Below are 27,555 nucleotides of genomic sequence, written 5' to 3'. Positions count from 1 at the left end.
GCTGCTTTTTGGTTGGTGGTTTTGAGTCGTGTGGAAGGAGCGTACAGATACACGGTGCCAAGGGACCCAATGGTGTGCTTGCTGGGATACATGGATGAGATTGGAGTGGATAACAACCTGGATAACAACCTGAAGACAGCTATTGCCAGATTGTTGTATATGGCCCGAAAGGTAATAGCGCGAAATTGGATTAAGGATGAACCGCCTCCAAGACGAGAATTCCTCCAATATGTGAAGCAGGGCCTGATATTGGAAAAGGGGTTTTATAAGAAAATAGGGAAAATAGAAACGTTTGATAAATTGTGGTCTTCGTGGCTTGCCATGGGATAGGTTCGCTATAGAGGACGGGTGAGTCACGGTCCTGAATTGGTGAAAACAAAACATGAGGCCTGCCGTCCTAAATGAGATGATAGTCATTCTATAGTTTTGATGGTCGAGCTATTAAAAGAGGTGGGCTGTCTTATAGGGAGGGGGCGGAATAAGTTGGGAATGGGGGGCTTTGTTTTAGGGGAAAACTTTGTATGAAAACAAGAATGTAACATGTATATTGTAATGTTGTTCTTAATAAAAATTTATTTGAGTAAAAAAAAAAAAAAAGAGAGATTAATAAAGGAATCTGTGTCATTTTCTCAATTAAAGGATTTTATTCTTGCCGTGTCTTTATTTATATACTGTACTGTATAGGATTAGTAATGGATAGGTGTCTTATAGACACTTCTCCATTACTAAGCCATGGGCTTGATGTCACCTGACAATATAGAGGTGACATCAACCCCACAAATATTAACCCCAATTGTCACCGCTACAGGGCAAGTGGGAAGACCCGGGCAAAGCACCAGAATTGGCGCATCTAATAGATGCGCCTTTTCTGGGCAGCTGTGGCCTGCTGTTTTTAGGCTGGAGGGGGGCCAAAAGCAATGACCCCTTACCAGTATGAGAATACCAGCCCCCAGCTGTGAGCTTTAGCGAGGTAGGTTGCCAAAAATGTGGGGGACCCCATGCCATTTTTTTTACGATTATTTATTAAAGTATTTAAAAACAAACGTAGCATGGGGACCCCAGTGTGAGGATATGGCCGCTTACTAAAGACTATAGGCCAAATGGACGAGGAGCGGAGTCCACAGCTCTAAGGGTGTGTGCACACGTCAGGATTTCTTGCAGAAATTTACTGAAGAAAACCAGAAATTTTCTGCAAGAAATCCGCATGCTTCTTTTTGTGTTTTTTTTCCACTTTTTTTTTAAGCATTTTGCAAGCGTAATTAGCTTGCAGAATGCTAAAGTTTTCCAAGCGATCTGTAGCATCGCTTGGAAAACTGATTGACAGGTTGGTCACACTTGTCAAACATAGTGTTTGACAAGTGTGACCAACTTTTTACTATAGATGCTGCCTGTAATAGTAAAAAGATATAATGTTAAAAATAATTAAAAAAAAAAAAAAGTTATACTCACCCTCTGATGGCCCCCGATCTCCTCAGCGGTTGCTTTGTGTGTAGGACCTGCGATGACGTCACGGTCACATGACTGCAATGTCACGGTCACATGACCGTGACGTCATCGAAGGTCCTTCACACAGAGCATCTATAGGAACGGAAGCAGCCACGTGCACCGCTGAGAGGCGGGAAGACTCCGGGGGTGAGTATATCACGATTTTTTATTTTAATTCTTTTTTTTTTTTTTTTAACAATTATATGGTGCCCAGTCCATGGAGGAGAGTCTCCTCTCCTCCACCTTGGGTACCAACCGCACATAATCTGCTTACTTCCCGCATGGTGGGCATAGCCCCATGCAGGAAGTAAGCAGATCAATGCATTCCTAGGTGTGCGGAATCCCCGCGATTCTGCAAATTAATGAACATGTTGCTTTTTTTCTGCGATGCGATTTTTTTCACGGAAAAAAATGCAACATTTGCACAAGATATACGGAATACACTGAAAATAGGGATTTTTGAGTACTCACCGTAAAATCCTTTTCTCCGAGCCATTCATTGGGGGACACAGACCATGACCATGGGTGTATGCTGCTGCCACCAGGAGGCTGACACTAAGTAATACAAAGAAAAAGTTAGCTCCTCCCCTGCAGTATACACCCTCCTGCTGGCTCCCAGCTAACCAGTTCGGTGCAAAAGCAGTAGGAGATCAATAACGACATATAAGCGTAAAGCATGTCACATTATATATAAGAGTATAACATATCAAAAGATAAAAACAAAGCATAAGCTAATAACAGGGTGGGAGCTGTGTCCCCCAATGAATGGCTCGGAGAAAAGGATTTTACGGTGAGTACACAAAAATCCCTATTTCTCCTTCGCCTCATTGGGGGACACAGACCATGGGACGTCCCAAAGCAGTCCCTGGGTGGGGACAACATCACTTCAGGCCGTGTAGCCGCTACTTACAAGTGCGCCACCGCGGCCTGCAAAGTCCACCTGCCCAGACTCACATCTGTGGAAGTGAGTGAAATATAGTGCTTCAAGAATGCATGCGGCCTGGAGAAATTCGCAAGCCTGCGGTCGTGCTTGCCGACGTCTGGCGCCTAGAGCCCTCAGACAGGGAGATAGGCTGGCATCTAGCGCGAAAGGACTCCTGGATGGAGAAAAGAATCCACCAGGCTAACGTGGCCGAAGAAAAACGGCTAAACCCTTCCTGCGACCGTCAGGAAGCCTACTTACCATCGAAAAACCCGAGTAAAATGTCCAACCTTTGGAAGGACGTCGTCCTCGATACGTACCCACTCGGAGCACTCGCTTCTTCCAGATTATGGAGAACCCATTCCGCTTTGTGGACTAGAGCCGAAGGAGATGAGAGGACAATGCCCCTGCAACAGTGGAGATATAATACCCCTTGGCAACGAGGGAATAGGATGGCTAGAGGGCAACCTTGCCTTGAAGGTAATAAGGAAAAAAGATAAAGAACAGAGCGTCGAGATCTGAAGACTCATCAGGAGGACAAGAACGCAGAGAAAGAAGGGGAGAGACCCTCCCTGATAGAAAAGTCTATCCGGATCAGAAAAGGAGTCCACTGTAAGATGCCCAGGACCATTAAGGTCCCACGGATTTAACGGTACGTGGTAGGGAAGAACTACAGGTTGAGGCCTGCAAGAAAGACCATATTTCCAGCTTGAGACAATAAGCCGGAAAAATACTAGTACCGCAAGCGAGAAAAAAACCTGACATGGTCAGTGCGGGTCTCCCGGAATCACTGGGGCCCTACCCGCTTCCGAAAAGGTTTCAGACGTAGTGGAAGAGGGGTTATGGAAATTGGTACCATGGAAGAATAGATCATGCACTGCAATGGTCCTGGATCGCGAGGCCAAACCATGAACTGGAGTACATTGGCGTTCAGCTTGGACGCCATCCGAACTACCTCTGGAGTACTCCGGTGAAGGCAGGTCCGATGGAAGATTTCCGAGTGAAGTTCCCACTCACTTGAGGAAAAACCCCGGACGGCTGAATATGTCTGCCGCCCAGTGTACTACTCCAGGGAATGTACTGTTGAGATCACCGAAGATAGAACTCGGCCCATCAGAGAGTGCGAGGTACCTTAGCCATGGCGCTTGACTGAGGGTACTTGCTAGATGGCTAACTTGGGGCACAGCCGAGGCATTATCCAACTGAAGACCCGCCAGAAGGCAGAGGGCCTGCTGAAGGAATAGCCGTACCGTTCGGTTCTACAGAGAGATGATCGGGAGAAGAAAACTGGCAATGGTATCTCCCAATAGCCCTTGGGCCAGGAGAAGGCTCTGGAAGAGAAAGGAGCTCAGAGACTACCCTTTGAGAGCCTGATTGACTTGCAGAAAACGAGCGCAGCGAAGGAAACTGCTTCCGTAGACGTCCTTTCCCTCAGAACCCTCCTAGTGAATTGAAAGAACCGAGGGAATGAGAGATCGAGTGCGCAAGCTCCCTGTAGAAGGGCCACGACCTAGACCCGAGAGAGAGTAACCATCCTTCTTGGGCAGGATCATCCTCAAAGAGGATCTGCTGGGCTGAGAATGAGGGAAAAAAACTTGTCTAAGTTTAGCTGCTAGCCCAATAGAGAGGTAATTGCAAGTGATATGGACGACTCAGCGTAGTCCTAGGAGAGCGGCTACAAAGTCGACCAAATAGAGGAAGGACGACCATGCTTCTAAGGTGCAAGAAGAACATGACAACCGTCATGACCCTTGCGACCACTCTGGTGTGGTAGCCAGGCAGAAGGGCCAGGTCGTGAAAATACTGTTCGCGAATGGAAAGGCGAAGAGATTATAGTAGAGAGGAGAAATAGGTATGTGAGGGTAAGAATCCCGAATGACGATGGATGCCAGAAAACAACCACGTTTCTCTGTTGAAGTAGTGGCTGAGCGGAGGAACTCCATCCGAAAAATGAAAGGGCCCTGTCAAAGGTTGTTAGAAGTTTGGGGTCCAGGAATGGAGATACTTTTCATTCCCTCCATTTTGGAACCAAGATCCCTTAGATCTAGACCGTCCTGGCCAATGCTTCCACTGCAGGTTGAGCCTGAAGAAGAGATACGATCCCTTGCTAGTCTCCCGCTCAGAAGATTTGATTGGCCAGCTATACTGTGGAACGAAGTAAATAAGGTCTGGGACCCGGAGACTTTCATTCTCTCCCTTTGGTCAAGCAACCCATGCGGCTAAGGAAGGGTAGAGCGCTGAACCCGAAACCACAAGACGGAACGAACTAGATTTGCTATCCGACTGTCTGTGGAATCTTAATTGATGATACACCGGCCAGGATACTGGTAGGAATACCGCAAGAAATTCTGCCCGGCGAGTCTGCCAAGTGACAGAATGCGGGACTGTAACCAGCAGGTCTCTGCCATCGTCGTGCAGAGAAGAAAATAAGGAAAAACCTCGATCCACCATCTTCTTAACAGGGAAGTGGAGAGGAATCGTCCACTTTCTTGCATCTGATACAAAGGGGGGAAAACCTCCTTGTTGGGACGCCACAAATGTGGACGCCACATCCCCAGAATTGAGGTTTCCGAGTGGACAGGGCAGGTTGTGGCGATAGACCTGGATGCAGAAGAAGATACATGGAGGCGACACTCCGTGTGCTCGTCTCTTGAAGGTGTGGGGGGAAATCGGAGCCCTTTAAGGGACCCGTCGCCCATAAAATTCCGACCAGGTATGGTATCCTACTTAGAGGTCTTCCAGTGCATCACCGTCAAATGTTGATGGAGATTTTCTAGAACCTGTACGTTTTTCTAGAATACTTGCGGCCCCTGCTAGCCGACGGCTCCCATTGTAGGAGAGGGAGCATGTGAGTGCTCCAGAGCTCAGTTAGGGTGACCAGCTTAGGATAGATGATGTGCCCTTAAGACCAGTAATACTGGTCATGCGCCTTTAAGGCTAGGGGTTACTGGCCCTGAGCCTTTAAGACCAGGGAATACTGGTCTTGTGCCTTTTGTAAGATGACATACTGTTCATGTGCCTTTAAAAGCAGGGCATGCTGAAATCCAGGAGATAATGGTCATGTGCCCTTAAAACCAGGGTATGCTGGTCATTTGCGTTTAAGACCAGGGCGTACTGGTCCTGAGCCTTTAAGTCCAGGGCATAATGGTCACGTGCCTTAAAGACCAGGGCATACTGGTCGTGTGCCTTTAAAAGCCAGGGCATACTGGACATGAGCCTTTAAGACCAGGGCATACTGGTCATGTGCCTTGAAAACCAGGACGTACTAGTCATGTGCCTTTAAGACCAGGGCCTACTGGTTATAGCGTTTAAGACCAGGGGATACTGGTCACGTGCCTTTAAGACCAGGGCATACTGGTCATGTGCCTTGAAAACCAGGACGTACTAGTCATGTGCCTTTAAGACCAGGGCCTACTGGTTATAGCGTTTAAGACCAGGGGATACTGGTCACGTGCCTTTAAGACCAGGGCATACTGGTCATGTGCCTTTAAGACCAGGAAATACTGGTCACGTGCCTTTAAGACAAGGGCATACTGGTCATGTGCCTTTAAGACCAGGGTATACTGGACACGTGTCTTTAAGACCAGGGGATACTGGTCACGAGTCTATAAGACCAGGGCATGCTGGTCACGTGCTTTTAAGACCAGGAATACTGGTCATGAAAGGAATGTTGGAACAAGTGCCTTAAAGACCAGCAAAGCTGGTAATGTGCCTTTAAGAACAAGAATGCTGGTCATGCTCCTTTAAGACCAGGGATGCTGGTCATGTGCCTTTAAGACGAGGGCATACTTGCCATGTGCCTTTAAGACCAGTGCCTACTGGCCCTGTGCCTTTAAGACCAGGGCATACTGGCCTGATTTAGTACTAAGGAAAAGGAGACCGGCTTCTGGCAGAGCAGAGAATGCTGGGGATGTGACCCTTTTAAAACTAGGGGACCCTTAAGACCAGGGAATGCTGGTCCTGGGTTTAATAAAAAGGCATGGAAAGCTGGGGAAGCACCTATGGGCCCAGCGACTACCGGGCAGAGTATTAAATACCAGGGAATGAGTCACCAGGGAACGAGTCACCAGGGAATGAGTCACCAGGGAACGAGTCACCAGGGAACGAGTCACCAGGGAACGAGTCACCAGGGAATGAGTCACCAGGGAACCAGTCACCAGGGAATGAGTCATGAGAGCTTCATTGCTGGGAACTCACAGCTCTCTGTTTGCAAGACTGCACACTGTACTATACATTCTGTAGTGTGCAGGAGCACCAGAGATTGCAGCCTTAAGTATATAAAAAAACAGGGAAAGCTAGTCCCTTAATGCTGCCGGGATGCGTGCCGGGGGGGGGGGGAGATATTGGGGCGATTCACCTTACTCAGGTTCTGAGTCCCCCGTCTGGAATAGCGCTGACTTCAGCGCTGAAAAACCGCCGGCCGCAGCCCCCTCCAGAAGAAATAGTGACCGCAATGGAGGAGGAAGAAGATGGCCGCCGAGATCTCGTCTGGAACGAGAAGCGCCTGAATAGGGGGGCGGAGCCGCTAGAAGGAAGCAAGCGGTGGGCGGGGCTTCCCGGGATGCAGCCTAAACAGGGCCGAAGCCGGGGACTAAATTTATGGCTTCGGCCGGCGCGCACCCGCAGACTGAGGGGAAAAGTGCCGCGAAGCTCTGTGGGGACCCAGTCGCTATGGAGCCCTCCTCTGACCGCCGGAAAACCCAAATCTCACGGAGCACTTACCCCAATATGGAGGGGGTGGCAGATGCTGCAGGTAGGAGCTGTGCCCGGGTAGATAGGACGGTGCAGGGTTGGGGAGCCTCCATCCACCATCCCTGCAGAAGAGGGGGGGAGAGGAACCGTCTGCCTCCTTCCATCATCCGCTTTTTCAGTGGTGATGCAGTGGGGGCTGCTCGGATGCCACGCTGGAAGGTGCCTCTGTACAGCCGAGGGTAAAACCTGGTGGACAGGGCTGAATGTCCGGCAATAGACCTGGCTGCAGAAGAGGATACTGAAGGTGAAACTCCAGTGCTCGTCTGATAAGGGAGGGGGCAGATCGGTGCCCTAGAAGGGGCCCGTCGCCCCTAAAATCAGCTCAGGCAGTGGCTTCCCACGTCGCAGGAGAGGATACGGAGAGGTAAAACTCCCGTGCTCGCCTGTTGATGGTTCGAGGAGATCGGAACATGAAAGAATCCGTCGCCCCATTCGACCGTAGTAAAAAGTAAAAAACGGTAAAAAAGAGTTCTTTGGGTCTGAATAGCAGACCCGTCCGTGTGCCTCCTACGGACACTAAGCAAGAACTGGTTAGCTGGGAGCCAGCAGGAGGGTGTATACTGCAGGGGAGGAGCTAACTTTTTCTTTGTATTACTTAGTGTCAGCCTCCTGGTGGCAGCAGCATACACCCATGGTCATGGTCTGTGTCCCCCAATGAGGCGAAGGAGAAATAATGGGAGGCATATGTAAGCGGTTTTTTCGCGTTTTTATTGTGAAGAAACGTGAAAAAAAACGCAAAAAATCCTGAACGTGTGCACCTGCCCTAAGACATAAAGACTTTTTCCAGCACGCAGCACCGGTGACATCATTATCATTATACTTTAATAGTTAATTTGCTTGATGTGTTTTATTAGTGATTTTATTGCTGTTTTATTAGTGGTTTTCCTGCTCATCAGTTCATGCTCAGGAATCAATGTCTCTATTCAGTGGCAGTCAGCAGAGGAAGACGAGCAGGCTAGAGCTTATGTGAACCTAAAGGTACCTTCACACTAAGCGACGCTGCAGCGATACCGACAATGATGTCGATCGCTGCAGCGTCGCTGTTTGGTCGCTGGAGAGCTGTCACACAGACAGCTCTCCAGCGACCAACGATCCCCGGTAACCAGGGTATACATCGGGTTACTAAGCGCAGGGCCATGCTTAGTAACCCGATGTTTACCATCGTTACCATCGTAAAAGTAAAAAAAACCAAACACTACATACTTACCTTCCGCTGTCTGTCCCCGGCGCTCTGCTTTCCTGCACTGACTGTGAGCACAGCAGCCGGAAAGCAGAGCGGTGACGTCACCGCTGTGCTTTCCGGCTGGCCGACGCTGACACAGGATGCAGGAGGAGTGCAGAGAAGCAGAGCGCCGGGGACAGACAGCTGAAGGTAAGTATGTAGTGTTTGTTTTTTTAACGTTTACGCTGGTAACCAGGGTAAACATCGGGTTACTAAGCGCGGCCCTGCACTTAGTAACCCGATGTTTACCCTGGTTACCAGTGAAGACATCGCTGAATCGGCGTCACACACGCCGATTCAGCGATGTCTGCGGGAGATCCAGCGACAAAATAAAGTTCTGGACTTTCTGCAGCGACCAACGACATAACAGCAGGATCCTGATCGCTGCTGCTTGTCAACCACAACGATATCGCTAGCCAGGACGCTGCAACGTCACGGATCGCTAGCGATATCGTTGTGAAGTTGTTTAGTGTGAAGGGACCTTAAGGACAGACTATCAATCTCATTTGTATCAAGGTCTTTCTCCCCATTGTACTCCCAAACCTAGGCCCATTGTGTGGCTGGGGATAATAGACTCAGGGGAGCCGTCACCACGGGAGGTCTCATATACAGTCCCAGCTGATGGAATAAGCCTTGTTCTGTGAGCTAAAGGAAAATGTTTAAGGGGGCGGGAGAAAAAGACATAGGGTTGAATCAGGCAGTTGTTGGAGGGATTTCGATGGAAGAGGATCCAAGCTGGAATGGATGGATGATCTATGGAGCTTTGGAGATTGTTGGCTGGAGGGGTATCCATGAGCTATGGTCTGGATATCCATTGTCTGGAGGAACATAGGCTGTGACTGCACACTATACCAGCTGGAGGTACAAAATCTGTGGGCCAACCAAAAGTTGGGAGACAGTGGGCATCGCCTGGTATGGAGCCAGTGGGACTACCGATCTCAGATTGGGAACTTGTGGACTGAAGACATTGTATGTTGGCCATCTACCTGGATTTTTTAAACAACCATGGATGTATGGAATAAAAAAAAATTAGTTGCATCGTTAACCTGCCTAGGTGATTTTTATAACCCACAACCTCAGATCTTCACACCATCTATTCTTGGTAACCAGCCTTGCTGAAGCTGACAGCTGAGGGTTGCAGCCCCCAGCTGTGAGTTTTGCCTGGTTGATTCAAGAAAATAGGGGGGGAACCTACACCGGGTTTTTCATTAATTTATTTAATTATATCGCAAGTGGCGGCTGAGGAATACCCCGATCATCCGCTCCTGCTGTCACTGTTATTAGCGGCAGCAAGTGACGGATGATGGGAGTAGAAGTCTCAAAAGCCCCCACCTGCTGTCATCGTTCAGACTTAATTATAACTTATCATTCTCTTCTGCTCCTGACGATCGCCGGCAGAGCAGGGGAGAACGATGAGAGCCGTCTTCAGCACCTGCCACCGGGGAACAGCGCTTACAGTAGCGCTTCTTCCCCGGCGGCAGTCTGTGTGGTACTGAGGCAGTACACGGTTGCCACACGTGTGCCGCAAGTATTACAGACACAGATATCTCCGGTATTGGTGTTTCCGGGATCGGAAATAAACGGAAGTGTGAAATTGGCCTAAGGGAGATCTCATGACACCTTCTCTCCATCTACCTGATCCTGAGGAACATTGGGATCATCTTGCTTACAGTCCTGTGGAAGAAGAGGACGGGGACATCTCTCTGGTGTTGTCCTCTTACTGGATAGATCTGGAGGAAACACATACAGGGAGTGAATTCATTCTTTACATACAGATAATTATAGGCCGTGTGTATTTAGTCCTGTCTATTACCTGGAGATGTGAGGGGCTGGGGAACCTCCATTATGACGTTCTTGTACAGATCTCTGTGTCCTTCTAAATACTCCCACTCCTCCATGGAGAAATAGACAGCGACATCCTGACACCTTATAGGAACCTGACACATACAATGATACCGTCATCCCCCGATCCCTTCATAGTGTTACTGTATAATGTCCCAGCATTCCCAGCAGTGTCACCTCTCCAGTCAGCAGCTCAATCATCTTGTAGGTGAGTTCTAGGATCTTCCGGTCATTGATGTCCTCATGTATCAGGTGAGGTGGAGGCCCCGTGATTGGGCTCAGGGGTCTTCCCCATCCCTCAGACACAGGGTCCTGACAGCGAATACTAGAGGTCTTCTTCACCACTGTGTAATTCTGGTAATGGAAAGACACATTAATAAATCTCACTACAGACATTTCCAGAGTCCTCACCTCTCCAGTTCTGTCCATCTGTTATTCCTATAGATAAGAATGATGTAATGTGACGTCATCAGAACCTCTCACCTCTCCAGTAAGCCGGAAGAGGATCTCTAGGGTGAGGTGTAATATCCTCTCCGCCATCTTGTCTCTGTCCATATCCATCTTTGATGGGTAAATCAGGAAAATTTTCTTTTGTAGACGATCTTCACTGAGAGGATCCGATATTGTAGAGACCTGAATGAGAAGATGAGCCGATGTAACATCATAAGAATCCTGTGTAATAATACAATTACTGGAGATAATAAGGGAAACATATGAGGAGATTTATTATTTTACAGTATTTAGTTTCCTTCTTTACATCTATATACATAATTGTCTAAGGGGTACTTCTGTCTGTCCTGTCACGGTTATTCGTTCACTGATTGGTCTCGGCAGCTGCCTGTCGTGGCTGCTGCGACCAATCAGCAACGGCCACAGTCCGATTAGTCCCTCCCCTACTCCCCTGCACTCACTGCCCGGCGGCCGCTCCATAATCCCCTCCACTCACCGCTCACACAGGGTTAATGGCAGCGGTAACGGCCCGCGGTGTAACGCACTCCTTTACCGCTGCTATTAACCCTGTGTGTCCCAACTATTTACTATTGATGCTGACTATGCAGCATCAATAGTAAAAATATGTCATGTTAAAAATAATTGAAAAAAAAAAAAAAAACTGCTATACTCACCCTCCGCCGCCTTTCTCGCTCCTCGCCACGCTCCCGGGACCGCTCCATTGCAAGCGGCAGCTTTCGCTGAGGTCCCGTCCCAGGGCTGGTGTGCGGCAAGGACCTGCCGTGACGTCACGGTCATGTGACCGCGACGTCATCATAGGTCCTGCTCACACCAGCCCTGGGACCGCAAGCTGCCGCTTGCAATGGAGCGGTCCCGTAAGTGTGCCGAGGAGCGGGAAAGGCGGCGGATGGTAAGTATAGCACGACTTCAACAAGCAGATGAGTATATGTTTATTTATTTATTTTTTTAAAGTCTCTATACTACGTGGCTCTGTGCTGGCCAATATACTACGTGACTGGGCAATATACTACGTGGCTGGGCAATATACCGTACTACGTGGGCTGTGCTATATACTATGTGGCTGGTCAATACGTGACTGGGCAATATACTACGTGACTGTGCAATATACTACGTGGCTGGGCAATATACCGTACTACGTGGGCTGTGCTATATACTATGTGGCTGGGCAATACGTGACTGGGCAATATACTACGTGACTGGGCAATATACTACGTGGCTGGGCAATATACTACGTGGACATGCATATTCTAGAATACCCGATGCGTTAGAATCGGGCCACCATCTAGTCTACTAATAAATCCTATATATTTAGGCCACAGACAACAAGCAGTTTCCTCCTCGGAGTCGGCAGCTGAATACGTTTCTCATAGACTCATCTTCCATAACGCTAATTCTCGTCTCATTTACCGACCCTGGAATCGGCATTAGCAATACTGCAGGAGATATTCATTACACGCGACATGAGAAATAACTACTTCATGATGAGGACGACATCTTCATCTTCTACTACGGCTCTACAGACATATTTGGCCAGAGTCGGTCACTGACTCCATCACCACCGGCCTCTATATGAAGGTTTCCCGTCTTCCCCGCACTGTAATCTTCTATCACGTTAGATCTCAGCTCTGATTCACACACAGAAGTTTGAGGCTTTTAGAAAAGGTTTTTTGTTTCCACAATCAACGCGGACAGAAATTGTCACGCCGTTTATGGCGATAAAGGGGCAGGACGGCGTATTGGAACCCGCACCTGTCCCTGCCACTAAAAGGGACCCTGACTTTCCCTTATCTCGGGGGTACCTATAAAGGTTAGAAGGCCCGAGCCGCCAGCATAACCCTGTCTCCTGTGCAGGCCCTATAAGTGACCCCCTCTCCCCCCAAGAGAGGTAAACTGCACCAGAGTACATAATATCACCAAAACAGAAAAGGAAAAGAAAAAAACCAGACTAAAGGTACCGTCACATTAAGCGACGCTGCAGCGAAATAGACAACGATGCTGATCGCTGTAGCGTCGCTGTGTGGTCGCTGGAGAGCTGTCACACAGACAGCTCTCCAGCGACCAACGATGCCGAGGTCACCGCTGTGCTTTACGGCCGGCGCTCACAGTCAGTGCGGGAAGCGGACTGCGAGGGACGTGACAGACACCGGAATGTAAGTATGTAGTGTTTGTTTTTTTAGGTAACCAGGGTAAATATCGGGTTATTAAGCGTGGCCCTGCTGATGTTTACCCTGGTTACCAGTGAAGACATCGTTGGATCGGCGTCACACACGCCGATTCAGCGATGTCAGCGGGTGATCCAGCGACGAAATAAAGTTCTGGAATTCTAGCTCCGACCAGCGATGTCACAGCAGGATCCTGATCGCTGCTGCGTGTCAAACACAACGATATCGCTAGCCAGGACGCTGCAACGTCACGGATCGCTATCGTTATCGTTCTAAAGTCGCTCAGTGTGAAGGTACCTTTAGCTTAATGCTGCAAGGCGCAGCAAGAAGAAACACCAGAAGAAATGGACACTGAAGTAGAACAACAGCTCTCAGCTAGCTCCTACTCCTGGCTTGGTCAGCTGCAGAATGAACTAACACCGACAGTCAGCTGATGAGCCAGGTGACCTTTTAAAGGATGGAGGGAGTGGTCACCATAAACTTCAGCTGAGCCAGAAGCAATGCAATAACACAAGCTGCCACCAAAGGGGGAAAAACTGCATTAACCCCTGATGACCAAAAAGGAAAAAAGGTATTTAACTTAAGCAAACCAGATCTGCCACAAATCCAAAATTGGATTGTGACAGAAATGATCTGATCCCAAAGTCTCCATGTACAGTGATTTATGGGGTTTATTTCTGGCCTTAGGCTTTCCTATATTACAGGAAAAACACCAGATAAAAAACAGGTATTGAAATGTTTCTAAAGAAAATTGGCTCCAACAATTCTTGTAAAAAGAAAAAACATGGAAAAAGCAGAAGACACATTTTATAATTTTTAACATGTTAAACATTTATTAAAAATAAATTAATCTTTTTGTGCCCAGAACATAGATGTGCACCGCAGGGACGGCACAGATGAGGCTTCAACAAAAACCCTGGCAGTTTAACCACTTACTGCTGTGAAAAGCAAACATGGCATCTAAGAAGGTGACAGAGTTTGGCTGAATGCCCCCCGCCCCCAAGTACTCGATAGTATGGGACGGCCTAGTTATTACGATACTTACATGCCTAATAATGGGGTCTGGGCTGCATGAAGGTCTATTAGGCCAGAGGCAGCGTCCAATAAGTTACCTTTTACCGCCCCCATACACATTAGACTAAAGTTCCATCAAATCACTGATTTCGGGGGTTTGGGCGACTATATAATGTATTTGGGGCCTCCCGACAGATGATGTCAGGGCAGAGAAGGATCTGACATCCTGAATTTCAGAGGATACTCCGTTTGTTCTTCCTGTAGATAATCCTCCTCTAGAGGAGTCTGGAGGTCTCTCATACAGACCCCAGGAAAGCTGGAATATTTGTGTGTATGGGGGAGTCGGGAGAGACGGCCGTCTGCCAAATGACCGTTCAGCCAACTCTTATCTCATGTGTATGGGGCCGTTAGTGTTAAGGTACCTTCACACATAACGATATCGTTAACGATATCGTTGCTTTTTGTGACGTAGCAACGATATCGTTAAGGAAATCGTTATGTGTGACAGCGACCAACGATCAGGCCCCTGCTGGGAGATTGTTGGTCGCTGAGGAAAGTCCAGAACTTTATTTCGTCGCTGGACTCCCTGCAGACATCGCTGGATCGGCGTGTGTGACACCGATCCAGCGATGTCTTCACTGGTAACCAAGGTAAACATCGGGTTACTAAGCGCAGGGCCGCGCTTAGTAACCCGATGTTTACCCTGGTTACCAGAGTAAAAGTAAAAAAAACAAACACTACATACTTACCTACCGCTGTCTGTCCCCGGCGCTCTGCTTCTCTGCACTCCTCCTGCACAGGCTGTGAGCGTCGGTCAGCCGGAAAGCAGAGTGGTGACGTCACCGCTGTGCTTTGCGGCTGCTGTGCTCACAGTCAGTGCAGGAGGAGTGCAGAGAAGCAGAGCACCGGGGACAGACAGCGGTAGGTAAGTATGTAGTGTGTTTTTTTTACTTTTACGCTGGTAACCAGGGTAAACATCGGGTTACTAAGCGCGGCCCTGTGCTTAGTAACCCGATGTTTACCCTGGTTACCCGGGGACTTCGGGATCGTTGGTCGCTGGAGAGCTGTCTGTGTGACAGCTCTCCAGCGATCAAACAGCGACGCTGCAGCGATCGACATCGCTGTCGGTATCGCTGCAGCGTCGCTGAGTGTGAAGGTACCTTTACACTGACAGCAGTGATGATACACGGCACTACAGTAGTACAGGGCATCACCGGAGCCATCAGAGGCTTGTATGTTGTGTGGTCGCACTGATCAGAGGGGTTTAACAAAGGGTTAAAGTGAAAACATCATAGTTTCAGCAACAAGAAATATCCATCACTATATGGAAAGCAGAGTCACTGCACAATGTTAGTTAAGTCTCGTCCATAACTACTTTATTATACTCTATTATCCTGTACACAGTGGAGGAGATAAAAATCACAGGTCCTACAGCAACAGCTGGAATTGGGCCCTCCAACGTAAAGAGAAAAAAAAATATACCGTTTATACTCGAGTATAAGCCGAGATTTTCAGCCCAAATTTTTGGGCTGAAAGTGCCCCTCTCGGCTTATACTCGAGTCACGGTAGCGGTGGGGTCGGCGGGTGAGGGGGAGAGGGCGCTGAGGCATACTTACCTAGTCCCAGCGATCCTGGCGCTCCCCGCCCGTCCCACGGTCTTCTGTGCTGCAGCTCTTCCCCTCTTCAGCGGTCACGTGGGACCGCTCATTAGAGAAATGAATAAGCGGCTCCACCTCCCATAGGGGTGGAGCCGCCTATTCATTTCTCTAATCAGCGGTGTCGGTGACCGCTGACAGAGGAAGAGGCTGCGGCATCGAAGACAGCTGTGACAGGCAGAGGGAGCCGGATGACGGGACCAGGTAAGTATGTTATATTCACCTGTCTGCGTTCCAGCCGCCGGGCGCCGCTCCATCTTCCCAGCGTCTCTGATCTGATCAGTCAGAGCAGAGAGACGCCGGGACCGGACGCCGGAACGAGACGCTGGGAGCTGCAATCAAGAGAGGTGAGTATGTGTGTTTTTTTTTTTTTTTTAATTGCAGCAGCAGCGGCACAGATTTATGTGGAGCATCTATGGGGCTATATGAACGGTGCAGAGCACTGTATGGGGCAATATGAACGGTGCAGAGCACTGTATGGGGCAATATGAACGGTGCAGAGCACTGTATGGGGCAATATGAACGGTGCAGAGCACTGTATGGAGCAATATGAATGGTGCAGAGCACTGTATGGGGCAATATGAATGGTGCAGAGCACTGTATGGGGCAATATGAACGGTGCAGAGCACTGTATGGAGCAATATGAACGGTGCAGAGCACTGTATGGGGCAATATGAACGGTGCAGAGCACTGTATGGAGCAATATGAACGGTGCAGAGCACTGTATGGGGCAATATGAACGGTGCAGAGCACTGTATGGGGCAATATGAACGGTGCAGAGCACTGTATGGGGCAATATGAACGGTGCAGAGCACTGTATGGGGCAATATGAACGGTGCAGAGCACTGTATGGGGCAATAGGAACGGTGTAGAGCACTGTATGGGGCAATATGAACGGTGCAGAGCACTATATGGCACAGCTATGGGGCAATAATGAACGGTGCAGAGCACTATATGGGGCAGATATGGGGCAATATGAACAGTGCAGAGCACTATATGGGGCAGATATGGGGCAATATGAACGGTGCAGAGCACTATATGGCACAGCTATGGGGAAATATGAACAGTGCAGAGCACTATATGGCAGAGCTATGGGGAAATATGAACGGTGCAGAGCACTATATGGCACAGCTATGGGGAAATAATGAACGGTGCAGAGCACTATATGACACAGGTATGGGGAAATAATGATCTATTTTTATTTTTGAAATTCACCGGTAAATGCTGCATTTCCACCCTAGGCTTATACTCGAGTCAATAAGTTTTCCCATTTTTTTGTGGCAAAATTAGGGGTGTCAGCTTATACTCGGGTCGGCTTATACTCGAGTATATACGGTATATACATAAAGCTGAGGGTATATATGCGTGTGTGTACTGTATGTGTGTGTGTGTGTGTGTGTGTGTGTGTGTGTGTGTGTGTGTGTGTGTGTGTGTGTGTGTGTGTGTGTGTACTGTATGTGTATATGTATGTGTGTGTGTGTGTCAAGCCACGCCCATTCCACATAGCAACCAATCACTAAGCATATTTCATTTCACCAGAGCTGTTTAGAAGAAGCTGAGCTGGGATTGGTTGCTATGAGCAGCGGTTTTCCCACTCCACAACACCTCAGCAGACACTGACCGGGTGGGAGAAATCTAGCATCCCTGGGAACATAAGCTCCAGCCATTGTCTGCCCCCCAGAAAGGAGCTAAGAGCACAGGACAGAAATGAATCCCCCTCCTCTATTACTGCCGCGCTCTATTGTTACCGGCGTAGAAAATCGCATCATCAGCGGCCGCACACAGAGCCGCACTGCCAGGTTACATAACAGCACATCTCCAGGAAATCCCTGCTCAGCGCCACCCAGCTCGGGACTATGGGATGGAGGATGTGTGATGGATATATGGGCACTAGACTATGGGATGGAAGATATGTATGATGGGTATATGGGAACTGGACTATGGGATGGAGGATATGTATGATGGGTATATGGGCACTGGACTATGGGATGGAGGATGTGTGATGGGTATATTGGCACTGGACTATGGGATGGGGGATGTGGGATGGGTATATGGGCACGGGACTATGGGATGGAGGATGTGTGATGGGTATATGGGCACGGGACTATGGGATGGAGAAAATGTATGATGGGTATATGGGCACTGGACTATGGGATGGAGGATGTGTGATGGGTATATGGGCACTGGACTATGGGGTGGGGGATGTGTATGATGGGTATATGGGCACTGGACTATGGGATGGAGGATATGTATGATGGGTATATGGGCCCTGGACTATGGGATGGAGGATATGTATGATGGGTATATGGGCACTGGACTATGGGATGGAGGATGTGTGATGGGTATATGGGAACTGCACTATGGGATGGAGGATATGTATGATGGGTATATGGGCACTGGACTATGGGATGGAGGATATGTGTGATGGATATATGGGCACTAGACTATGGGATGGAAGATATGTGTGATGGGTATATGGGAACTGGACCATGGGATGGAGGATATGTATGATGGGTATATGGGCACTAGACTATGGGATGGAGGATATGTATATGTATGATGGGTATTTGGGCACTGGACTATGGTATGGAGGATATGTATGATGGGTATATGGGCACTGGACTATGGGATGGAGGATGTGTGATGGGTATATGGGCACAGAACTATGGGATGGAGGATATGTGTGATGAGTATATGGACAAGGGACTATGGGATGGAGGATATGTATGATGGCCATATGGACATGGGACTATGGAATGGAGGATACGTATGATGGGTATATGGGCACGGGACTATGGGATGGAGGATATGTATGATGGGTATATGGGCACTAGACTATGGGATGGAGGATATGTATGATGGGTATATGGGCACTGGACTATGGGATGGAGGATATGTATGATGGGTATTTGGGCACTGGACTATGGTATGGAGGATATGCATGATGGGTATATGGGCACTGGACTATGGGATGGAGGATGAGTGATGGGTATATGGGCACTGTTCTATGGGATGGAGGATGTATGATGGGTATATGGGCACTGGACTATGGGATGGAGGATATGTATGATGGGTATATGGGCACTGGACTATGGTATGGAGGATATTTATGATGGGTATATGGGCACTGGACTATGGGATGGAGGATATGTATGATGGGTATTTGGGCACTGGACTATGGTATGGAGGATATTTATGATGGGTATATGGGCACTGGACTATGGGATGGAGGATGTGTGATGGGTATATGGGCATGGAACTATGGGATGGAGGATATGTGTGATGGATATATGGGCACTAGACTATGGGATGGAAGATACAGTATGTTATGGGTATATGGGAAATGGACTATGGGATGGAGGATATGTATGATGGGTATATGGACAAGTGACTATGGGATGGAGGATATGTATGATGGGTATATGGACAAGGGACTATGGAATGGAGGATATGTATGATGGGTATATGGGCACGGGACTATGGGATGGAGGATATGTATGATGGATATATGGGCACTAGACTATGGGATGGAAGATATGTATGATGGGTATATGGGAACTGGACTATGGGATGGAGGATATGTATGATGGGTATATGGGCACTGGACTATGGGCTGGAGGATATGTATGATGGGTATATGGGAACTGGACTATGGGATGGAGGATATGTATGATGGGTATATGGACAAGGAACTATGGGATGGAGGATATGTATGATGGGTATGTGAACAAGGGACTATGGAATGGAGGATACGTATGATGGGTATATGGGCACGGGACTATGGGATGGAGGATATGTATGATGGTTATATGGGCACTGGACTATGGGATGGAGGATATGATTCAAGATTCAAAGAAGCTTTATTGGCAGGACCAAATACACATCAGTTTTGCCAAAGCAAGTGTATAAAAGCAATAGGGATAGGGACTGTGGGGATGTTGGGTAGGAGCTGTAGGGAAGGTGGATGGGGGCAGATCCATTGTGGGGGCTATAGTCCATGGCATAGGGGAGGTGGATGGGGCAGATCCATTGTGGGGGCTATAGTCCATGGCATAGGGGAGGTGGATGGGGGCAGATCCATTGTGGGGGCTATAGTCCATGGCATAGGGGAGGTGGATGGGGCAGATCCATTGTGGGGGCTATAGTCCATGGCATAGGGGAGGTGGATGGGGCAGATCCATTGTGGGGGCTATAGTCCATGGCATAGGGGAGGTGGATGGGGCAGATCCAGGGTGGGGGCTATAGTCCATGGCATAGGGGAGGTGGATGGGGCAGGTCCAGGGTGGGGGCTTTAGTCCATGGCATAGGGGAGGTGGATGGGGCAGGTCCAGGTTGGGGGCTATAGTCCATGGCATCATAGTTCCCTTTCTCGCAGTCTATGACATTCGCTCACATACCGCGCTGCTATCTCCACTGCTCTCTCTTCTTCTCCCAGCAGGATATATGTTTTCTCTTCCTCCTTCATGGTGATGAAGTCTGGGAAGAGATGTGAGAGTCTCCTGAAGTGAGTGTCCCTCACTGCTGAGTATTTGGAGCAGTGTAGCAGGAAGTGGGTTTCGTCCTCTATGGCCTCCTGGTCACAGTGTTGGCACAGGTTTTCCTCCCTGGGCTTATAGCTCTGCCTGTGTCGGCCACATTCGATGGCCAGACTGTGGGCGCTGAGTCTATATCGGCTCAGGATCTGGCGGTCTCTGGGGTCCGGGAGTTTCTCCAGATATGTATGATGGGTATATGGGCACTGGACTATGGGATGGAAGATATGTGTGATGGATATATGGGCACTAGACTATGGGATGGAAGATATGTGTGATGGGTATATGGGAACTGGACTATGGGATGGAGGATATGTATGATGGGTATTTGGGCACTGGACTATGGTATGGAGGATATGTATGATGGGTATATGGGCAAGGGACTATGGGATGGAGGATGTGTGATGGGTATATGGGCACTGTTCTATGGGATGGAGGATGTATGATGGGTATATGGGCACTGGACTATGGGATGGAGGATATTTATGATGGGTATATGGGCAATGGACTATGGGATGGAGGATATGTGTGATGGATATATGGGCACTAGACTATGGGATGGAATATATGTGTGATGGGTATATGGGAACTGGACTATGGGATGGAGGATATGTATGATGGGTATTTGGGCACTGGACTATGGTATGGAGGATATGTATGATGGGTATATGGGCACTGGACTATGGGATGGAGGATGTGTGATGGGTATATGGGCACGGAACTATGGGATGGAGGATATGTGTGATGGATATATGGGCACTAGACTATGGGATGGAAGATATGTGTTATGGGTATATGGGAACTGGACTATGGGATGGAGGATATGTATGATGGGTATATGGACAAGGGACTATGGGATGGAGGATATGTATGATGGGTATATGGACAAGGGACTATGGAATGGAGGATATGTATGATGGGTATATGGGCACGGGACTATGGGATGGAGGATATGTATGATGGATATATGGGCACTAGACTATGGGATGGAAGATATGTATGATGGGTATATGGGAACTGGACTATGGGATGGAGGATATGTATGATGGGTATATGGGCACTGGACTATGGGCTGGAGGATATGTATGATGGGTATATGGGAACTGGACTATGGGATGGAGGATATGTGTGATGGATATATGGGCACTAGACTATGGGATGGAAGATACAGTATGTGTTATGGGTATATGGGAACTGGACTATGGGATGAAGGATATGTATGATGGTATACGGACAAGTGACTATGGGATGGAGGATATGTATGATGGGTATATGGACAAGGGACTATGGAATGGAGGATATGTATGATGGGTATATGGGCACGGGACTATGGGATGGAGGATATGTATGATGGGTATATGGGCACGGGACTATGGGATGGAGGATATGTATGATGGGTATATGGGCACGGAACTATGGGATAGAGGATATGTATGATGGGTATATGGCATTGTACAATGGGATGGAGGATGTGTATGATGGGTATATGGAAACTGGACAATGGGGTGGAGGATATGTATGATGGGTATTTGGGCACGGGACTATGGGATGGAGGATGTGTGATGGGTATATGGGCACGGGACTATGGGATGGAGGATGTGTGATGGGTATATGGGCACGGGACTATGGGATGGAGGATGTGTGATGGGTATATGGGCATGGGACTATGGGATGGAGGATGTGTGATGGGTATATGGGCACTGTTCTATGGGATGGAGCATGTATGATGGGCATATGGGCACTGGACTATGGGATGGAGGATATGTGTGATGGATATATGGGCACTAGACTATGGGATGGAAGATATGTGTGATGGGTATATGGGAACTGGACTATGGGATGGAGGATATGTATGATGGGTATATGGGCCCTGGACTATGGGATGGAGGATGTGTGATGGGTATATGGGCACGGGACTATGGGATGGAGGATGTGTGATGGGTATATGGGCACGGGACTATGGGATGGAGGATGTGTGATGGGTATATGGGCACTGGACTATGGGATGGAGGATGTGTGATGGGTATATGGGCACTGGACTATGGGATGGAGGATGTGTGATGGGTATATGGGCAGTTGGCTATGGGATGGAGGATATGTATGATGGGTATATGGGCACTGGACTATAAGATGGAGGATATGTATGATGAGTATATGGGCACTGGACTATGGGATGCAGGATATGTACGATGGGTATATGAGCAATGGACTATGGGATGCAGGATGTGTGATGATCTCCTGCTTCGACTACTGCAATATCCTTTTCTGTGGCCTCCCTGCTAACACCCTAGCACCTCTCCAGTCCATCCTTAACTCTGCTTCCCGGCTAATTCATCTCTCTCCTCGCTACTCCTCCGCTTCTGCCCTCTGCAAATCTCTTCACTGGCTCCCATTCCCTCAGCGTATCCAGTTCAAATTACTAATACTGACCTACAAGGCCATCCATAACCTGTCTCCGCCATACGTTTCTCTGAACTAATCTCCCGATATCTTCCCTCACGTAATCTCTGGTCCTCCCAAGACCTCCTTCTCTCCTCCACACTTATTCGCTCCTCATCCAACCGCCTCCAAGACTCCTCATGAATATCCCCTATCCTCTGGAATTCTGTGCCCCAACACGTCCGACTATCAACCACATTCGGATCCTTCAGACGGAACCTGAAAACCCATCTCTTCAGGAAAGCCTACAGCCTGCACTGACCCTGACCCCGCTGCCTCCTCACCTCTACTGAAGCTACCGCCTCACCAACACCGGAGCTCCTGCAACCCCCCAACATACTGTCTCCCTCCCCACAACCCTGTAGAATGTAAGCCCGCAAGGGCAGGGTCCTCTCCCCTCTGTATCAGTCTGTGATTGTTAGTTTACTGTAAGTGATATCTGTAATTTGCATGTAACCCCTCCTCATGTACAGCACCATGGAATCAATGGTGCCATATAAATAATAGTAGTATATGGGCACTAGACTATGGGATGGAGGATGTGTGAAGGGGTCTAAAAAGGAGAGTCATAAAAAAGACTCCTCAGGGCTGTGCTGCATTTGTACAAAAAGACTGCTATCTGCCATCCAGACGGGACCATGTGACATCAATGGGAAGAGGGAGGGTTTCCGGAGGGAAGAGTCTAGAGGGTGCACCTGGTCAGGAGACCTTGATGACGCAGTTACTGATATTATAAAGGCCGGAGCCCCAAAGGCAGAACAGATTTGGCGCCAAGCAAAGGAAAGGGGTGCGGGGAAGAATCTGAGGTACCAGTGTGGCGCCCCAGGGTCCTGGTCATCACAGTAGCATTACTTTCCTCACGGGGAGAGTGATGTTACGCTTGAAGACAAGAAGGGATAACTGTAACCAGGTAACACAAGCATGCAGCACATTCACACTCCAGGCCACCAGGGGGAGCTTTTGATCCTATTTACTAGGCGACTCCCCATATATACGGTAGTCTGTAGAGAAAGTTAGTCAGTTCTTGCCAGGAAACAGACTGGATCAGTCTGAGGCAGAAGAGGGTTTACGGAGCTGTGTAGCCACAGTGCAGCAGTTCCCGGAAAGAGATATTCAGAAAGCCAAATACATTGCCGTGAACATGCAGGAGAGCAAAGCACAGGAGAGGATAACAGGTGGAGACCAGCCCCGAGCAGGCTGCCTCCCTCTGAGGCACAGAAACCGGTAGCCGAAACACTGGGGATCGTAAGACCCTCCACGACTTACATCAGAGACTGGCAGGACAGCTGAACTCCACGTTACCTGTCCGCCTTAGTACCCAGGAGGCACGGTGACACCCTTAGAGGCCGGGGCGTGCTAGAGTCCCTATTATCCGCCTCAAGTCACAAGTCATACGGGTCATGTCCTATCCTATATGGGGTAAAGGAAATAATGGTGTGCACTCAGGACAGAGGTAAGTAGGTGCTGGTAAAACAGACCGTGTGGTCCAAAACAGTCCAATATCAAAAATTACCGCACACTTGAAGCTGGTATGATGCAAATATATAACAAGTTTATTGTGTTCACAAAACAGGTTGCCACAAAAAGGACATGCCGCAGCAGCAGGGCGCAGGAGCGCCGCTCATCCAGCACCCTCCATTTACATCACTACAAGCCTCAGGAGTGCTGCCCGCACAGGTCATCCAGCTATACACAGGCCCACTACGGATGTCACAGCCTCTGTGTGCCACTATCGCTTTGCATTACAAAACAGCATATTCCCAGCCTGTTCCAGATTAAGTAACCCCATGAATAAGGCCCGGGAGGGTCGAAACGTTGGGTTTCTATCTGCACTTTTTGTTTCCTTTTTGTGGCAACCTGTTTTGTGAACACAATAAACTTGTTATATATTTGCATCATACCAGCTTCAAGTGTGCGGTAATTTTTGATATTGGACTATCCTATATGGGGGACAGAGAGAGCAAGAGAACACCTGTGAGGACCTTATTTGAAGCCATAGGCAGTGAGGGAATACACCACCACAGCGCTAGAGGAAGGCTTTGATTTCCACCTGGACAAGGGGACTCCTAACTTGCCTCCAAGCCGGCCGGACCCTGCCTGCCCTGTGACCTGGTGCCCTGGACTGTGGCTGCTGAAGTCTTCAGTAAATAAAGTAAAGAGACTGCAAACCTGTGTCCTCGTTCTTTACTGCGCCTCACACCATCTTCCATCTACACACTGGGAGTTCTGAGGATATAATTCACCTGTGGGAAGGTATACCATCTAGCTGCCATAACATCACCCCAGAGGACCCCTTAAAGCAGCGTCGGTCCCCACTGACCGAATACCACAGTTGGCACCATGAACATAAACTTTATTCCCTTTAAAGACCTTTCCCCTTTTACATGGGCGCCCAGGGCCACGGACGGGTCGCCACCGTGACATCCCCCTGTGAACCGCAGGACCCGGTACCCCACGGCCCAGGCGGGCGACTCACCAGCTCATGGTAAAGTGCCCGAGGCAGCTGGGTGTGGGGCAGAACCTGCTTACAGGGCATAATGGGGGCATTACACTGTGTGGGGCCAAGAAAGGGGCCCTGTACTAGGAGAACAATCCGCTCCCTCACTTCCTGTCCTCCATAGTTGGCTCGTATGTATCTATTACAGGAAACAGAACAACAACGTTATGATTTTTATAAAGAGTCTCCGTGCAGAAGGGGTTAATGTCCCCGCGCTCAGTAATGGGGAATCTCCACATACCTCCACCTGCAGAGCCGCACTCCACATATATGGCTGCTCTGTGCGCACAGGACCTGTGATGAGGTCACAGGGGGAGGAGTCGGGGGTCATGTGATCCGCAGTGAAGACGCTACATGGAGACTTCTCCTCAGTCAGTGACATTTCCGCCATTATTCGCCCTCACTACTGGCACAATTACCTCGCGCCGCCTTTTCTACACAATGTTCTGTGTGGAATGTAACGTGTGATTTCTCTGGAGACAAATAGACCCCACACATGAGGGAATTATTACCGGTTAGGGTACTTTCACACTAGCGTTTTTTTAAATCCGTCACAATGCGTCGTTTTGCAGAAAAAAACACATCCTGCAAAAGTGCTTGCAGGATGCGTTTTTTCTCCATAGACTTCTATTGACGACGCATTTGCGACGGATTGGCACACTTCGCATCCGTCTTGCGACGGATGCTTCGTGCTTTGGCGGACCGTCGGGAGAAAAAAACCCTACATGTAACGTTTTTTTCTCCCGACGGACCGCTTTTTCCGACCGCGCATGCGCAGCCGGAACTCCGCCCCCACCTCCCCGCACCTTACAATGGGGCAGCGGATGCACCGGAAAAATGCATCCGCTGCACCCATTGTGCAATGCAGCAAACGCTAGCGTCGGAATCTCTCCCCGACGCATTGCGACGGGGAGATTCCAACGCTAGTGTAAAAGAAGCCTTACCAGACGTCTAGTATATGGCGGCATATGATTGTGCTGTCGCCTCCACACCAGGAGCTAAAATGCCGAAATCTCGCTTATTTACCCCCTTCCAGTGTCCGGATAAGGCCGGAGTCACACTTGTGAGAAACTCGCACCTCAATACCCGGCACTCGGAGGGGCGCGCTCCACTACATAAAAATACATGCAGCCGCACGCTCCGGTCCCGAGTGCCGGGAGCAGTGCGAGTTTCTCACAAGTGTGACCGCGGCCTAAGAGACAGATCTGACGTATAAAAATACAGTTCGTTTTTTATGGCCGAGATACTCAGAAAAGTTCCTGAACAGTGATCCGTGTTCAATGCGAGGTCCGAGGATGCGATTTTTTTCGTACAATAATGGATCCATGGGCTCAAATATTCGTGAAAACATATATACATTCTATATATATATATACATATATGTCAGTGAGACACACATATATATATATTTACCGTATATTTCATACAGAGCTAGATAGCATAAAAGCTGGTAATTCAATTGCCGGCTTTTGCGAAGTCCTACCAAACCCGACAGGATATTTCATATCGGTTACTTTTTTACATATCCTTCACTAATAATGTTAGTAGTGTCTGTGTGTAAAATTCGGGCGCTCTAGGTGTTAAAATAAAGGGTTAAATCACAGAATAAAACTGTTGTGTGCTCCCGCGCAATTTTCTCCGCCAGAGTGGGAAAGCCAGTGACTGAGGGCAGATATGATGAGATGAGGGCACAGCTTGGGTGATGGCACCGCCGCTAGTCACCAAAGCTCCGTTACCTTCATTTAATTCATTCCCCAGTCTTTTACAGCCGGGAGCAGCCGCATTAGTATTTAACCCTTTACATGGATTTACAGGGTGGGAATTGACTGTACGGCGGACAGGTATATGGGATATTGTTGCTTTTCTATTTTGGAATTTGTTACAGGAGAACGAGGGTCTTCAGTTGGATTGAGAGTACAATAAAGATAATAAAACCCTGTTTCTTTCTTTCATTAAAATACTTTTTTCCTAATGTGTGTGTGTGTTTTATTAACCCTTTCTTACTATTGGATTAATAATGGATAGGTGTCTTATTGACACCTCTCTATTATTAACCTGGCTTACAATAGCAAGGTGGCATTAACCCTTCATTACCCCATATCCCACAGCTACTGTGGGAGTGGGAAGAGAGGGGCTAAGTGCCAGAATAGGCGCATCTTCCAGATGTGCCTTTTCTAGGGTGGCTGGGGGCAGATGTTTTTAGCCAGGGGGGGGGGGGGGGGCTATAACCATGGACTCTCTCCAGGCTATTAATATCTGCCCTCAGTCACTGGCTTTACTACTCTGGTGGAAAAAATTTCACGGGAGCCCACGCCAATTTTTTCCCAAATTTTACACAAACACACACACACTTCTAACATTATTAGTGAGGAATGTGTAAAAATCTAACTGATATTGGATGGTTTACTGTATGTAACCATGTCTCATATCCTCTCGGGTTTGATAAGGAGATAGCAAAAGTCGACAAATGAATTACGGCTTTTATGCTATCTAGCTCTGTATTAAATGTAAATATATTTATGTCAATGACATATATATAATCTATATCTACCTATTCTATGT

General features: G+C 48.5%; 1 protein-coding gene across 1 annotated transcript in view; it reads right to left on the bottom strand.

Annotated features, from left to right (window-relative positions):
- LOC138666377 (oocyte zinc finger protein XlCOF22-like) overlaps positions 1-25,384 on the bottom strand; it is a 66,575-nt gene extending 41,191 nt beyond the window's left edge. Inside the window, exons 1-5 of the mRNA XM_069754604.1 lie at positions 25,235-25,384; positions 10,707-10,856; positions 10,401-10,577; positions 10,195-10,318; positions 10,017-10,111 (exon numbers count right to left, since the gene is read on the bottom strand). Of these exons, the coding sequence (XP_069610705.1) occupies positions 10,017-10,111; positions 10,195-10,318; positions 10,401-10,577; positions 10,707-10,856; positions 25,235-25,384 (696 nt within the window). The remainder of the gene's footprint in view (positions 1-10,016; positions 10,112-10,194; positions 10,319-10,400; positions 10,578-10,706; positions 10,857-25,234) is intronic.
- Positions 25,385-27,555: the final 2,171 nt, after the last annotated feature.

The sequence above is a fragment of the Ranitomeya imitator genome, chromosome 2 (assembly GCF_032444005.1).
Source record: "Ranitomeya imitator isolate aRanImi1 chromosome 2, aRanImi1.pri, whole genome shotgun sequence".
NCBI classification, from domain to species: domain Eukaryota; kingdom Metazoa; phylum Chordata; class Amphibia; order Anura; family Dendrobatidae; genus Ranitomeya; species Ranitomeya imitator.
The sequence above is the reverse complement of the archived record's forward strand: the minus strand, read 5'-3'. Positions and strand labels throughout refer to the sequence as shown.